Below are 17,515 nucleotides of genomic sequence, written 5' to 3'. Positions count from 1 at the left end.
AACCTATAACATTGCGTAACCGAAACGTTAAGGGGAACAGTTGAAACTGAAAAGCTTGTTTAGGCCGTGGTTAATGATATGGGAAAAGTCATAGAGCAGACGCTGGATATTTAATGTATTAAGTAAGAGGAAGGACTAGAATGTTGTAGATAAGTTGTATCACTCAATAATTGACGTATCACATAAGAACAATTATTTAGTTTTCATTTAAATTCAAGGTTTTGGAATAAATAACGTGTAATTAGACTGTTAGCTGCTACGTTGGCGTCGTAAACTATTAATACGGGCGGTGACTTGCCCAGTTGAAATAGTTTACTTGGTTGACGATTTCGACGTATGATTTTTTGGTTATCATTATGACAATAAATCCACAGAAAGACCATTGATAAATAAGTTTCCTGAATCGGCATTAAGTACATTTTCTTATTACTTCACATACGCCTATATTGAAGAAAAAAAAAATTATTCATTCATGTTATGAGTTGCATCATTTAACAATCATTAAACTTAGTTTAAAACAGGCTCTAAAAAAGTATTATTGCAAAAGGTAATCAAATAAAGCAAGAAAGATTTGGACAAAACATTAGGCATAAACAAGCAAGAGATTGAAATAGATTATCAAATACAACGCAAGAGAGAACAAGGCAAAAACATGCTGCCAAAACAAGAGCGCTGAAGCTTCACTAGCTGCATAACCTCTCAAGCTTGCAATTGCTGCCAGCAAGATGGCGCTTGGTGTTGTGTACTGCAGAAATATCACAAACCGGTACAATTCATCACCTTGGACCAAGAAGTTCCATTTATCAGACAAATAGATAACCCCAATTCCTATCAAAGGAAGCACCAGGAGCCTTGCAGTGACGATGCCAACAGTAGTTCTAATCCCAAGTTTAGATTCATTAGGTCCCTCAGTTAACATTCCTCCAAGAACTAGCATAACTGAAGGGACAGTTGCTTGTGCTACAATGTCTAAACTGTCTGTGATAAATCCAAGCGGAGCATCGCTGCCAACAGCAAAAGATTTGAGTCCAGGAATAATCCCAATGAGAATACCAAAAAGAGAAGCAAACACTGGAGGCTGAAGAATTTGTCGAATCGGAGTGTGCTCAGCTACGATTCTGATCTTCTTAACCACCTTAGGCTCTGCGATGCACTTGATGGATTTGGGACTCGGAGGAGTTCCCTCTTCCATGGAGTCAAAATCTGGGATATTTGTTTGAGAAATGACTGGGATGCTGTTGAAAAGCCTGGCAATAAAAGGTTTCTTGCAATGCTCAGTTTCCTTATCCTCCAATCCTGGCCACTCGGCTTCAACAAGAAGGGGCCTACTGAGACCATTATCAACAGGCTCTTCTTCTTCTAACTCTTCAATCTCATGGACTATTACTTCTTCTTCTTCTTCTCCACCTTCAACTATCTCATAATACTCCAATGGAGGCTCCATCATGTGATAAACAAGAGTGTAAACAAGAATGACATGAATCCATTGTGAAAATGAAACATATGCAACCCCTTTATCATAACATTCAGAACCAAAAGGATTATTGGTATTATTATGACAGACTGATGATACAACAGCAAGAGGAATGTAACCCGTGTTGCCAAACGCCGTCATGATGATGGTAAACCGGAAGAACTGAGGCGGTGGCCGGCATATCAAAGTCACCGAGTACCCCAATACAGCACCAAGTGCAGTACTAACAACGACATTCACAGGAATGAACCACCAGAGGATAAAGTTCTTGAGACTAATGGATGAAACAAGATGATTGAGTATCAAGCAAGGTAAGAAGAGAACAAATACAAGCTTGCTGAGAATCCTGAAAGTTTCTTTTGGGACAAACTGGAATTTTGGGTGGGCAATAAGTGAACCAATTAGTGCAATGGAAAGGAGTTTCAGTAATGGCAATACTGCATTGACCGCATCTGCTCCTCCAGAGTCCATGCTCTTATGCAATAGTGAACCAAGGAAAGGTTCCATAGATCAACAGGTTGAGTGTTTAATAGAAGTTTAAAGATTAAGAAATTGAGTGCGAAAGAGAAGCAAATGATTGATCTAAAAGTTGTGGCAATGTTTTTCATCGCTCAATGATTGTATTTGTTATCATTTTACTATAATAATTTGAGTTCTAATCAAATCTAGCCTTTGCTGTTTTTTCTTTCATTTCTTTTTTTTCCCCCCAAAAAATCACGTGTATATGAATATTAGAATAAATATCTTTAAGTCTTTAAAAAATATCTTTAATAAGTCTTTAACTGGCAGTTGATATATTGCTGGAAACCATGCGCATGCATTTTTGTAGGGCGATTGACAAATGTTATGGGGGTACTGTGATGATAGCGTTGTTTTTTTTTTTTTGGCACTTTTCTTTTGCTCCTGAGAATTGGGAGCCAGAAGAAATGTTTGCTAGAAAACACAAAATTAAACAACTAGATTTACTTCTTTTTGCTTTATTGTTGCTATTTCGAAATACATTATTTTTTAATTAAATTAAAATGATAAATTTGATTTTTTTAATCTAAAAAGGAAGATTAATTCTCGTCTCAACTCCATTTAAAAAAACCAAAAAAAAAAAACACTTAATTGCATATTACTTATGGTTCACTTACTCATTAGAAAAGAGGCTTTGTTAAAAAAAAGGGGGGAAAAAATCAGCCAGTTTAACAGCTCCAAGTAAGAATCTGAAGCCTGAGATTTGTATTTTAGAAAAAATTTCAATTATATAATTTGCGATTAAAAAAAAAAAAGCATGAATCACGTTTGTTAACTGATAAGATTAGAAAGTATTTTTTTTTTTTAAAAAGAAAAAGATATTTGCCCATCATTATCACAATAACTCAGAAGTCAAGAACATTAATAATTCATTCATACAACCACTCACCTAACATATCCTTGAATTTATAATGCACCAAGAAGCTGCAATTATTCAACTTGTGTACATATTTAACGTACCCATCAAAAATAAACAAATTCAATAACATGAGTTAATGCATTCACATCATTACCATTTTGCGGTGGCAGAAATAGACAAAATGACATTTAGGAATCACAAAGTAATGGAATTCATATGATTATTGTTTTGTATCGGCTGTTAACATAATAACATTCACTCGTACAACCAAACAAATCTTGTCCTGTTGTTCTTCAATCCAATCCAATCTAATGGTGAAACTGTAATTTTTGTCTATGAATCTGTAAATCTTGATTGTTCTTAAAAAAAACAATTCATTTTCATTAATCAGTTAATGCCATTCGTGCGTGGAACATGAACAAGTATTTAAATTCATTGTGCCGCTGATTATACAATATAATGACCCAAAAGTCAGATCAAGATCCGATCTCGATGCATACTCACCATACTGGCTAGGAGAAGAAATGAAGGATCCGATCTCTATAAGTGGCTCAAAGTTTTTATTATAAAATACGTACAGATATTTAAATCTTTATTCTTTTAACTATTATTTATATTCTCCATAACTCAACACTCTTTTAATTTTTTTTTTTAAAAATATTTTTCAATAAAAATTTTAGGTAATTTCAATAAGAAATGAGTTTTGTGCGGAATTTGGAGAGGGAGCGTCGAAAGGCCTGCAGCTCCATGCAATTCCGAAGATTTCTTTCATAACATTAATTTCACGTTTCTAGGTCTGAGAGGCTAGGAGCCCAACAGGGTAAGCTTGCTATTGGGCCTCACAAGCCTTGCTAATATGATGGGTTTGGTTCATCGAAATCGGAATATTATAAAAAGTTCCATCATTTGACCGACCAAGTAATGTGGCGCTCTTACTTTAATTATTAATGTTTAATGTGATGGTTAAGACTTGAGACTAATGTGTAATACATCCCAAACTTTTTTTTAAATCCATCCCAAATAATAATAATGTTGCATTCGTCAATTAACAGATGAGATAACACATTTAATTTATTTAGATCTTATAAATAATTATTAGCCGCTTAATGAAATGACACATCACATGCTACATTATTTAGAATGTTTAAAATTACTTATTAGTTAAGAGTAGTGTTACCTACTCATTCTAAATTTTTATCTCAAATAATTTGACATTCATCAACCGCCCATTGAAATATACATTAGCTTATATTTTGGGGTCTGTATCGCCAGCATTATGGTCATCCGAATAAGCAAACTTTTTTTTTTTTGAATACTGATTAATCATCAGATTACTGCATTACACAGATATTTACAATAACTGCTATTGTAGCAGAGATATTACACTGATATTTACAATCAGATATATATGATTGGGACTTACATTATTACATTGAATTCTATAAAGTACATGCACAGACAAATAACCCCTCATATGAGAGGGATGTCCATACTCCACTTGCATTTCGCAAGGGAGAATGATTTTTAAATATAAAGAACATTTAGCCCCCACAATGCTTTTGTGAGGGATAGAACTGCTGCCCTCACAAATGCTTGAAGTGGTTAGGGAGGGTTTTTTTTTTGGTTCCTTTTAAAAAAGAAAAAGAAAATAGTAAAAGAATCATCGAAATTTAGGACGTAGGTGGCGTTTGTTTTTTAACTTAATGACTTAAAGTGACTTAACTTAATTAATTAAGTTAATTAGAGGTGTTTGTTTTTATAACTTAATGAGACTTTTTAGATAATTTTGACTTAATAAAATAAGCTAATTTTTTTGGCTTTTTACTTAATGGAGAAATCTGGATTAAGTCAATTACTTACTAATGTCAAAAATATCCCTATTTTATAATTTATTTTTCATGTCTATCCCAAAACTCACCCATAGATATTTACCCCACATAAAAATATCCATGTTTTTTCTTTCTTATGTTATATACGATAAAATTTGAAATTTATGGTATTTTATATATTAAAATTCTAAAATAATTATGTATTCACTTGAATATAGTTTTACTTATAAATGTTAAATATTGTGGTATTTAATATATTATTTATTTGACATTCAAATTTAATAAGGATACAAATGTAAAAGTACATATTTTCAGCTTTTTAAGTTGAAAAAAATAAACAACTTAATACTTATTTTCTGAGATTCAGACGAAAAAACAAACATATTATTCAGATTCAGACATTCAGACCTATTCAGAATTCAGACTAATTCAGGTCTATTCAGATTTCAGACAAAAAAACAAACGACACCGTAGTATGAGGATAAAAAAAGCAAACCAATCAACATTAATTAATAGAAACAAAAGAAAACAAAACCGAGTAGACGTGACTGGTGACATTATTAATTATTTATTACGCGGCCAAGCCGTGTGCTAATAGTTGTTTGTGATTGAGACAGATTCTTGTTAAAGAAACACAAACAGATTAATTAACATTAATTAATTTGCTTAATTATGGGGTTCGTTAGCGAGCTCCCAACTTTTTTTTCCTTAATTTAAGTTCAATTACGAATATACTAAGAGAAGAACAATCGAATTGTAGTTGAAAACGATAGGTGCAGATGTACCGACAACAATAGTACGCGCATTGACAATAATATACATGAATGATGAATGTATGTATATTATTCTTTTGATAATTTGATCAAAATCAGATCACAAATCATTTTTTTTTTGACTTTGTACTTTGATCAAGAAAGTTTCTTATAATTCTTCAGAAATTAATATTGGTTTTTAAGACAGATTTTTTGATGAACCAATACCCAAAAATAGCTTGTTTCTGAGGAAGAAATATCATTGATTTAAAATTAAATGAAGAATATGATTAGATTTACTTTAGATGACAGCCTGAAATTTTTATTGATTCAAAATAAGGTAGCAGCTTAATCTTTTTGTCCCGTTTGCGCAAGATGTGAACCAAAAAAAAAAAAACCCCCGTGTTACGTGCTCTCTGATTATGGGCATGACTCAGCTTGATTGTGAATGTGTTCGGTATTCAGTGAATGAGACTTTTCATTTCATTTAAACCATTAACCAAAAAAAAAGGAAAAAGAAAAGAAAAAAAGAACCAACGTGTTGTGGGTTTTAGCTTCAATTCATAGGCATGCAGAGATTACGACCTACGATTAATCATTTACATGTTCTTTTTTATTTTAAATGAGTAGTTAAGGTAATATAATATGTTTGTAGTTTCAATCTTCAACACTTCTTGTATAAAATATAGTAAATATGAATGACTTGCGAGTGATTTTTCATTTTTATTTTATTTTATAGAATCGACGACTAGGTCTGATTAAATTAGAACCTTCTCCTTTTTGTTTATTAACTTTATCATGAGCTTATATGTATGTTTTTCTTAACCCGCGAAGACATATTTGTTGACACAGACAACACTTTCGAGAACCAGTTACATAGTTTAATGTTTTGATTCAGTAGCTTGTAAAAGAGACAAATAGAATTAGTTTTCGAGTTCATTACTCATCGTTAATTCTGTGCGGTAATATCAAATTAAAGATTCAGTGTTGATAAGATACTCAGCCACAAGAATAGTAATTTTACGGGAAAATGTCAAAATTAATCTTTAATATTGTTGATGATAATGTGAAAAAGATCCACAGAGTGTTGAGTGCTTATCTTGATTTAAATTAAGATGGTAAATTTACCAAAAAAAAAAAAAAAAATTGTTAAATTTTCAATGACGTACGCGCGCAACCGTTATCCGTTTTTGGACGTATATGGTTCTTTCTTTCATATGTATTTCAATTTAGGGAAAAAGCAATTTTGATGCAGAATTGATCTGCTTTTTGTCATTTACCCTCCAACCACGAGAGGAGGCATTTTAACGAATCCAACTTTCACAGACAGTCCAAATTAACAAGCTTTATGTCAGATTTCATTGAATATAATTATGTTATGTATATATATACGGCGACAATTAAGGACGCGAATTAAGCTAATCAAAGGCTTTTCAACTTCACCTCTTGATATTTAACTTAAAAACGACAAGAGGCGTTTTATAAAGAGTCCAATTTTCATGAACAGTCGAGATTAACAACCTTTCAATTGAGATTCATTACTAGATATGTTTTAGCTTGCATATGTATCCATGTTGAGACTTGTAACCCTAAAATTTTAATCCTTGAATTAAGGGAGAATCAACACAAAAACTGATTTTTAAGTCGTACGTTATAGGTTTTAGGCATTTAACAATTAAGCTCGGGTTGAGCTATAAATTAATTTACTTTCTTTTTACTTTAAAGATTATAAGATTGAGAAAATTTTAGGTTAGATCGATCTATCACGTGATTAACGAGTTTAATAAAACCAAATATTGTCAAACATATATTTGACAAATAATGTTTTACACATGAATAATTGATAAATCCGTGTTTAGCCATATATTAATGTAGATTACGATTGATTTACTTTCTTACTACTTCAAAGGTTTTAGGTGAGACATCATGTCATTTCACAATAAATATTTACTTATTTTTAAAAAAAAAATCAATAATTTTAGCAAAGTAGAATATACCAAAATCATCTTACGCCTTAATTACTCTTATTACAAACTTTCGATCCCCAATCTTTGCTTACCTTTCTAGTAAGCAAATCGATTTTAAACAATGTTATAGTAATTAATCATTTTGGGTTGCTTTTACACAACTTCAATATGTTCTTATCCTGCAAATAAATAATAAAAATAATTAACAATCCAAGTTTTCTTCAACCCACTTCAAAATGAGGGAAAACAACACTATTCGAACAAAAAAGATAAAAAATTAGTTTGTTTATTCACTTAATTTTATAGAGAAATATCATTCAAACCAAGAAATAGTCTCCGACGCTTCCCCTAAATCAACATTACTCACATATACACGGAATAAGATTTTAAAGATATGGACCGCCACCTCCCGTTACTACATTTTTTATTTTTTTAACTTACTGCTATAATACATGTTTGTATGTCAATATAGATATATGTATTAATCAAATATCTCGACTTCATGTTTGTTTTCATAGACATATTTTAGCTTGTATATCTATAATGAGACTTGTAATCCTAAAACTAACCCTTAAATCAAGGGGGAGTCAGCACACCAACTGATTTTAAGTCATAGTTTATAGGTTTTAGGGATTTGACAAAGTTTGGGTCAAACAGTAAATTAATTTACTTTCTTCTTAGGTTAAAGGTCATAAAATCGAGAAAATTTTAGGCTAAATAGATCTATCATGTGATTAACGACTTTATCATAACCAAATATTGTCAAATGCACATTTGACATAAAACGTATTAGGCATACAAATTGACATGTTCATATTGAGTAATAAATTAATTCAACTTGTAATTGATTTACGTTCTTACTATATCGAAAATTTCGGTGAGACAGACTTATATATCACGTCATTTTATAATTGATTACAACAATTAATATTGCCTCACTTATACTTATTTTTAAAATAACTAATGATTTTGGAAGAGGCGATATAACAAAATCATCTCACGCCTTAATTTTATACTTTTACAAGATTTCCATCCTCAATCTTTGCTTAACTTTCTAGTAAGCAAAAAGATTTTAAGTGATGTAAGAGCAATTAATCATATGGGCTGCTTTTAGTCTCTTTAATGTAACTATTGATGTTTAAACACCAAAAAGATACCATCAAGATGGAAAGAGCAAAATTATGATGCAACTATGGTACCATACCACAGCTGCACCCAACCATTTGATCCAGTCCACGGTTGTCACCATAACTGAATCTAATAGTTGGGTGCAACTATGGCATGATACTACAGTTGCACCATAGTTGGACTCGATAGAAATTACAAAGATTCACATTATTTGTTCATACTACAATATCACAGTAACACACAACATAACAATACTGTTTATGCTGTAGTATTGATGTTTCTATCTTAATAGTATCTTCTTGTGGCCGCTCAATATCATTCCTTCTTTAAATATATTCTTGTCCTGCAAATAAAAATAAAATAAAATAATGAATAATACCAGTTTTTTTAAACCAATTTCAAAAGAAGGGAAAGCAACACTTTTTTTTAAAAAAAGGGGTTTATTTATTCACTTAATTTTGTAGAGAAATATCATTTAAAAAACAAGAAATAATCTCCGATATTAATCATATATATACACAGAACAAGCTTAAGGAGATGGACCACCGCCTCTATTGCTATTTTCTTTTTCTTTTTTTCCTCAAAACTTACTACTAATACAAATTAATAAAAAAGAAAATCAGCCTGAATGAAAGGTAGAAATGATCATCTGAGCTATATGTACAGCTTGAACCAAAGCAACCCCAGAAGAAATAAGCACGGCCAATGTAACAAGTGCTATAATCCCTAACGCTGAACTTGGCCTCAAATGCATCAAATAATTCTGCAACAATCCCACAGCTTCTAAAACATCCTGAATATAATCTGGGTAGTATTTTTGTTCCCACTTCATCCAATATGCAGGCAGCTGCTCATCACTTGCTTCCGACAATTTGGTCTCTTGAATGCGCATTCGCAGCACGATCATGTTCTCGTCCACAAGCCTGCCTCCGAAATGTCGTCCCTTATAATTGGAATTTGATGACGATGAGCCTCTATTGCTGCTTGCAGCCATGGCCAGGGTGTAGGGTTTCTTGCCACGTGGCGGCGGCAGCGGGGAGAAGAGTGCTTCCGGGCGGCTAGGAAGCGTGGCGGAGGAGTAGAAGAAACTGATTGCTTGCATTGTTGAAGATTTAGTTAGGAGCCAGCTCAAGAAATAATTATATGTGTAACAAACGATATAAGGGATATTTTTTGTTAAATAATCATTAGACAGGTGGTTGCGATATTTATAGGGATATCCGAGGTTGCGTGACAGATTACAGAATAGGATAATAACATCAAACTCCCCTATGTTTTTCGTTATTTCAAGTTAAGATAGAGTTTTTGTATTTGTGTCAAATTGGTCTCCGAGATGTACTCAAATGACCAAATTACCCTTACGGTTTTATTAAGGTTATACGTCCCAAAAAATTCATCACGATCAGTAAGAGTACTAATATATGGCTATCATTATTTCAATAATATTTTTACTTTATTTTGGACCATCAGAATTTAAAGAACAATGATAATCATCTCAAAAATTACATGACAACGAATGAAATAATTTGTTCATTTGAAATTGCGCATCATCACTGTCTATTCAATGGATGCTACATCATGACACCTGAATTTGGATCGATGCATTAGTTACGATAAATTTTGGACTGACTATCATTATTCGGACGTAAAAACTACATATATCTCAACACATAAGGGTATTGTAGTAATTTAGACAGCATTTTTGGGACCAATCAATGGAAATAGACAAATTGTGGTCGTAGTTGAGACACATTTAAAAGTTGAAGGATTTGGATGTTATTATATCACAACATTATGCCTTAGCGAAGAAGGTTGCAGTTATGGGAAAACCGTGTCGATGGATAGGCCACGTGATGTGGCATTTTCGGATATATTCTTTTTAAGTGACATGATTTCCAAGGAAACGTGGACGGCTGAGTGTAGCAAATGCCTTGCAAACGAAATTTCTGAAAAGGAAACTCAAATCAACTAATTTTGTTTTTTTTTTTTGAATTAACTTACAATTATTTGTATATACACAACTTCGAAGAAAAGAAACAAGATGCTGATAGGGAACGTGAAAAGAACAGAAGAATTGATAGCGACGGGGATGGAGGTGGCCTTTAAGAAAGTTAAATTTTAAAGAAGACTGGTACCACACTGGCTCATCAATTGACCATATATATGCCAAGAATATGCATTTTTTTGTATTAAAACAAATTACATATATAATAATTTTATATGTTCTATATATGCTTTTTGAAATTATATCGAGTAGTTCTTTGCATAAATTCAAAACAAAATGGATATCTTTGTCATTTTATTTTTTTAACTTTTAGATTTTACCGACGTACGTGCTTAATTATGAAATCTTGAAAACTAATTGATTGTCATCTTAGTTCTTTGTATTAAAATTTTGTTAATATAAACGTGTTTTTACGAATCGACTTGTTCTTATTAGAACCTTCATTTCATGAGGAGTTATTTATTTATTATTATTGTTTTTTTGTATTCACCGCCATCCATGGCTGTTACTGAAAACAAAATTCGATAACTTAAATTGTTTTGATTCCGTCGTATGTAAAAGACAAATAGATACATAGATATAGCCACTTATATTGATTTTTTCTAGTTAAATTCTTTGTCATGATTTTTCTAGTTAAATTCTTTGTCATTTTCAGTAATATATCTAAGATTTGGTGTTGACGTGTCCATAGGTTACAGACACACAGGCTCGGCCGCAGAATGAGAATGAATATTCTTATCAAAAATAGTGAAATTTACAGAGAATGTCCACACTTGTAGTGTTGATGTTGGTGTGAAAATAGATCTAACAAAATTAATGATTATATATTTGACTCTAACATTCGTTCGAGAAAATTGTTGAGGTACGTTGCATCTTCACGCCTCAATAATTGAAAGCTCCCATGCATTATCACAAAGTTGCGCAGTTAAGAAATTACGCAGGGTTCAGTCTTTTCATGTAGGGTTGGTTCATTATCAGTTCACGTATTCAGATTATTATTATTTTTTTTGTTTTGACCACGAGGTATTCTGGGGAGGGCCCCAACCGTATGGGGTATCTTTAAGCCCGTACCACAATTCAGACTAGAAGTCCCCGCTCAAACCGAGAGGCACATGTTCTCCCAACAAAGACGACTTTCCTGCGACTCGAACTGAGGAGCAAACCCAGTCAAACCACTTAAGGAGATTCCAATTGTAAATATCGATAATTGGGCTCGGAAATTTCAATAAGCTCTCAATTGTAAATATCGATTGATCACAGTCTATGTAATTCGAAAAATATACAAAGAAATCTAATGTATCAGTAACTTATGCTTGAACAACCATGCTCATATTAATCAAGCAATTCTTACCTTTCCTAATTACTCTTTCACAGGGGAGGTGGGACAACAAATTGAATGAATTTGGGAAATTACGGAGGGAAAAGTCTTTACGTGGAGAGAGCTTGTATACGGGTGAGAGATCTGGGCCAGAATTGATCCATTTGAATTGCTTAACAACAGGCCACGGTGAAACAAAAGTTGGACCAGCTTCATTGAGTTTGCTTAAGAGATACATGGGCAAAAGTCCACATAACACATAGTGAAACAAAGATTAGATATGTAATCATCATATACCGACACACAAAGATAAAACCTTATTGGCTTCATTGAGTTTGCTTGAGATTTAAGAGGGATCATGAAACAATTAAAATGAGTGTCACAAACAAGCCCTCTAATCAATCATCCACACTTTAATTTAATTATTTGAACGTGACGGGCACAACTGGTACGTATTCTCTATTATCTATCAAAACTTAAAATTCATAATCTGCGACGATATGTTAGAAAAAAAAAAATTCATGTTATATTTATTAGACTATATAATAAGTTGGCCTTTCACTCCAATGATTAATTAATGATCGCTTAATTGAAAATCAAAATTAAAATTATCGGAGTTTGACTTGATATTTATAATACCGTATGGGATTGAGATCAAGTGGTAGGACTTGAGAGGAGATTATTAATATTATGATTAGTAGTTATTGAATAAAAAATAACATGTAATTTAATTTTAAGTAAATCTAAGTTCAGTAAATAAAGCTCAATTCAGTATTTGATTCAAATTCTATCTTATCACAGTGCACAATGGGATTTCTCACAATAAATGACGATAACAAAATAATATTAACAAAAAAGGGATTCAATTAAAATTAAATCAAAGAATCTCATCATCTGTTTTTAAAAAATGAGACGATGATGATGGAACATACGTATGCAAAATACAAATGACATATTCAGCCACGTTTCTGTATTTACAAACAAGAGATCCCTAATTTTCTGACCAAACTCAACTAATTAACAAGATGAATTAATTGCAGACAGAACTCCATTAGCCACCTCTAACAGCCGGAGAATCACCATGAATGTCGACGCCGGCACACTCATTGCAACCACTGCTAGCATCCCAAGAGCAAAGCTTGGCCTTGAGTTCATCAACTGTGTCTGCAAAAAGCCGACTAATTTACATATGAACTCATCATAGCATGCATAATATTGCTTCTCCCACTCCATCCACTCTGCCGGAGGCTCATAGTTTCGCTCCATCACTTTCATTTCATGAATCCGTTTTCGCAACACGATCATGTTTTCATCAACAAGCTGGCCTCTGTAATTCCAATGGCACGAGTCTCTTCCGGCTGCAGAAACTATGGCACCGGCCCTTCTTACAGAGCCAAAATTTCTTTTTGGTGATTTGGAGGAAAACAGAGAATCAAAAACTAGCGAAGACCTGAGAGATGTTGCTTCCATTGCTTATTTGCTGAGAGTTTTGTGTTGAATTTGTGAATGGTTTGATTGAATGGGAAAGATGGATGTGGTGAGTTAATGATTTTCGCAGTGCATTTATAGATGCGAATGTCAAGATCTAAGGTTATGCTAAAATCGTTAGTGCCGTAGTGGGTTGTTGACACGTGTCCCGTTTCCGCGTTTCTTATAAAATATTGCTTGATTTAAATCGAAGATTCCAGAGGTCAGCTTCTAAGGTAGCTTGGGAAACTGGCTAGCCGTTAAGGTCGGTGTTGATTGATTGATTACTCAACGATATTTTGCTTTGGTAGTTTGTGCTTGTCAGAGAACCCAATAAAGTATTTTATTGGTAGCTTGAGAACAGAAAGAAAAATAAACAAAGATGAGGATTTTAATATTGGATTAATTATTTAACAATGTCCAGAGCATGACTGCCGTAATATCATGGGGTCTGGCACAAGGCATCATACAATGCATGTGATGTGTAAGCTCTCTTCACATGGTGAGTTAACACGATTTGACAATGTTCTTCCTCACGAAAGAGCAAAGAAGTGATGGCTGGCAATGCGTAATTGAAAATTAGGTAAACTTTAGATTAGTCCCTTCCAATAATTGATTATATTCAAATTACTCCCACATTTCGGAAAATCTTAATTATTCTTTCTTTTTCAAAAAATAAGAAAAAAGTGGGAATGGATTGATGAATTTTTTTTATCTTCTTAACAAAAATGAGAAGTAAATTCAGATTTAAAAAAATAAGAGGACGATTGAAAGACAATTAATTCATGAGAAATAATCTTAAACTGACCTTGAAAATTACCTATAAACAAATATGTAATACAAGAAAGTATCACCATTAATAAATTTGAAATCCTGTTAGAGATTAAAAGTCCAGGATAAATGATGATTTCTGGGGACGCAATTAGTGACAAATATGCTAATTCTCTTTACAATTTATCCAACCTTGCAATGACTTTACAAGCCAATCCAGGACATTGTAATCTGGAAAAATAAGGAAATAATTTTTTTTGAAGTTGGATTGGACAAAAGACAGCAAAGAGAACTAGAGTTAAGGGTAATAAGTGTATTCAGAAGAGTAGATTCTGAAATATGCAGCAGCAAGCAATGCATTCTTCATAGATTGATTTCGACTATGATTTGCAAAGCATTAGGATTTCCATTAAAAGCATTTTATGAGATAGACATACATCATAACAACCAAAGATGTGTCTGTACGTTTTGAACACATACACTAGCATTAGATCGGGATCTAAAATTTAGTAGCAGTTAATGCCGTCTTAGGCACTGAATCAGAAATCTGGGGGTGAAGCACATGTAACATTTAGTAGATTTTGAAGATTATGTAACATTAAGAATATCATATTTAGTGGCCTGACATGAGTGGCTTATTGAAAATTACATTGGGAAATTGGAAAAAGATATATACTTGCCCGTCTACATATGAGGAACAAATATATACTAAGGAAACAATCAAGAGCCTTAGTTGAAATTAACTGTGCATCATTTGTGGAACATTTTCAACTGAATCAATCATCATATGAGGAATGAGGAGCAGCAGTACATCCAGGGTCAAAGGGGTCTTCAGACCCACAACAATGCCAGTATTGGAAAACTTCGCCAGAGTCGGGAGTATCCATGGTGCCTCCTGTGTAGACACTCTCAAACTTCCTCTTTGTTTCTCCTGAGGGAATGGAGTTTAACAAAGTAAATACCTATAAAATTTGGCTTCAGAAAGTAATGTGAGAAAAATAGCATATGGAATAAAGCATCAAGATACCCAAGCTACTGAAACTTTCTACAGGCACCGTGACATGGGGAGTTTAGAAACCCATGCATTTAACACCTTCAGTTCTGCAATAGTAGGCATTTTCAGCAAGGGCCTCGCAAAATCTACTCTGCCATAGATTTGCAAAGGATCCTTGAAGCAACCAAAAAGCTTTGGTAGCCCCCTGCTGACGTAACTTTGATGGTTCGGTAACAATGAGGGTGGCTAACTTTTAGTCTTCTTATCAAATGTGTGTAAACCCAAAATGTCAACAATGAATTGCTAGTAGATTTTTTCAATGAATTGCTAGTAGATTTTTTCATACTCCCAGAGTGTAGATATAATGAATAACTATATCTTGTTTCTATGAAACATACTTTGAGTTTGGGTTCAATTTTAAGGGCTACTTCACATGTAGAAAAAATGCAATTGTAAACCACATTAGATCTCAGCCAAAGCCTTGAGTTACAGAAACATTTCCATAAACTCACGAGTCCTCTTATATGTAAATCAAGAACTTTTTATTTTCTCTTTCCCTACAGATAAAATCTCTGCAAACTATTGTAGTTCATTAAAGTTAGAGTGAGTCCGCTTCATTAAAAATTACGGTGGACAGTGGACTACCTTAGTAGACTCTTTTCTTTGTTAGACAATTTAGTAGATTCTATTTAGTTAGAAGTTACAAGTATGTTCAGATGAAGAAACTGCCCTCAACGTCAAGATACATGAATGTGTTTCCAGTGCAGTTATGTTCTCTACTTCACACCCCTCAGTTCTCCCATCTCCCCTATCTTCTCTAGGTCATCTCCTGATGAGAAAATTAAAGGTACTTTGACCTCATACCTACAATGTTCGGGTAAATATAATAAAAAATTTGCATATCAGACACTTGAGACTGTATTGCTTTTATCCATCTTGCATCCGACACTTTGTGACAGCCATACGAAATTTCCTCCATAAAGTGTCGTACAGCCATATGGAATTTCCTCCATTTTCCTAAAATACGGATAACAGTTTTATGAACTTTAATGATGTACTTTCATATATTTTCGATTTTGGGTTCAATTAAAGCTTGATACCAATTTTACTTTCGATGGTTCTTCTGCAAGAAAACTTACAACCTATCATAGTAACAAACATACACAAATAAAATCCAGAACTCTCGAACAACACCACCGGATTATTATTTCAATAACACAACAACAGATTATTAATTCATTTATGAATATACGATCCTCCATAGTCAGACCTACATTTTGAAACCCTTCTCTTTATCAAAGCCTGATAACAAAATAACAACCTTTTCTTCAAATTAATAGTCTTTTCTTATTTTAACATCCAGCAAGAACATTAGAAAGAAAGCATAGTTAAAACATGTAAGTCCGTAAGTATTAATCAAACATGATTAAGTTTAACAATAAAGACAAAATGGCTCATAATTTTGAGACAAGGACAATGAGAAATGAATTGGGTTACCTCCAAAATGAGCAGTGTGGAATCTGCAAGCTCGAGGGTGATTAAGCAAAGGGTCGTACTGGGTTTTGCAGTTCTTGCAAGTTCTGAGGCTGCTGCCATTGTTCGCTGACGCTGAGCATTGAATTGGAGTGAGCTTTGGTGAACATTTGAATATTGTAACTGGTCTCAGACGAGTTTGAGAGGAGGTTGGTGAAATTCTATGGAGTGAAGGAAAGGAGGCCAGAAAATCACGGGGAATCGTGAGAGACATGGCCTCACTTCGCTTTTGAATACAGGACGAAAAACTGGAATTCTGTTGACCGGAGATACCAAATTTCCATTATGCGCGGGCCCGGTCCGGCCCAGTCCAGTCGGTTCCTGCGGTGCCTAATTCATAAGAAGTTGTAACTTTTATAATTAGTTTTCTCAAAGAAATTACTTTTTCATATAAATTAGGAATCGGCAGGATGAATCACTTATATTTATTTATTTTTAGCATGTAAATGAAGGTTTTAGTCTCTTTGTGTATAATTACTCTTTACTTATTTGTAACCCGTGCCCTTAAAAATTTTGGAAGTATGAGTTTGAATAGTAATATATGTGAAGACTTTATTTTCTTTTATAATTTTAGAGTTGAATAATGATAGCCATATCTTCCACTGTCGTTAAGTTTTCTAAGTGAAATAAAATTCTTTTCAATATTTATGAGAGTAAAAATATAGGTTGTGTTATAACACTAAGATATGTTGAGTGCTTTACAAGAAAATTCTCATAAATATATAACATAGCATATATTATAACACAGTATATATTTTTATTCTCACAAATATATTTGCAGCTAGAACCTACAGTTCAAAATCTTTGGAAAAGGAAGGTTTTATCCTTTGCCACAGATGTGGGCTGAAATGTGCTCGAGAAGTTTGGAAGAATACTATCTTTGCTGATGAAGTAAAGCT

General features: G+C 33.1%; 4 protein-coding genes across 4 annotated transcripts; all 4 read right to left on the bottom strand.

The window, feature by feature from the left end:
* Window positions 1-583: 583 nt before the first annotated feature.
* LOC18040054 (protein PIN-LIKES 2) lies at window positions 584-2,057 on the bottom strand. The gene has a single exon (XM_006430608.2). It carries the CDS (start codon window positions 1,979-1,981, stop codon window positions 584-586), a length of 1,398 nt encoding a protein of 465 aa, XP_006430671.1. The 5' UTR covers window positions 1,982-2,057.
* A 7,090-nt stretch (window positions 2,058-9,147) lies between these two features.
* On the bottom strand, window positions 9,148-9,630 carry LOC18040053. Its single transcript, XM_006430607.2, has one exon. The coding sequence runs from the start codon at window positions 9,628-9,630 to the stop codon at window positions 9,148-9,150; it is 483 nt and encodes a 160-aa protein (XP_006430670.1).
* A 3,238-nt stretch (window positions 9,631-12,868) lies between these two features.
* On the bottom strand, window positions 12,869-13,321 carry LOC18039916. Its single transcript, XM_006430606.2, has one exon. It carries the CDS (start codon window positions 13,319-13,321, stop codon window positions 12,869-12,871), a length of 453 nt encoding a protein of 150 aa, XP_006430669.1.
* A 1,322-nt stretch (window positions 13,322-14,643) lies between these two features.
* On the bottom strand, window positions 14,644-17,082 carry LOC18038107. Its single transcript, XM_006430605.2, has 2 exons — window positions 16,581-17,082; window positions 14,644-15,020 (listed from the first exon to the last, which is right to left on the bottom strand). Exons 1-2 carry the CDS (start codon window positions 16,828-16,830, stop codon window positions 14,866-14,868), a joined length of 405 nt encoding a protein of 134 aa, XP_006430668.1. The 5' UTR covers window positions 16,831-17,082; the 3' UTR covers window positions 14,644-14,865.
* Window positions 17,083-17,515: the final 433 nt, after the last annotated feature.

Source organism: Citrus clementina, unplaced genomic scaffold (genome assembly GCF_000493195.1).
Source record: "Citrus clementina cultivar Clemenules unplaced genomic scaffold, Citrus_clementina_v1.0 scaffold_6, whole genome shotgun sequence".
NCBI lineage: Eukaryota > Viridiplantae > Streptophyta > Magnoliopsida > Sapindales > Rutaceae > Citrus > Citrus x clementina.
Note: the sequence above shows the minus strand (reverse complement) of the source record. Positions and strands in the feature narration are given on the sequence as shown.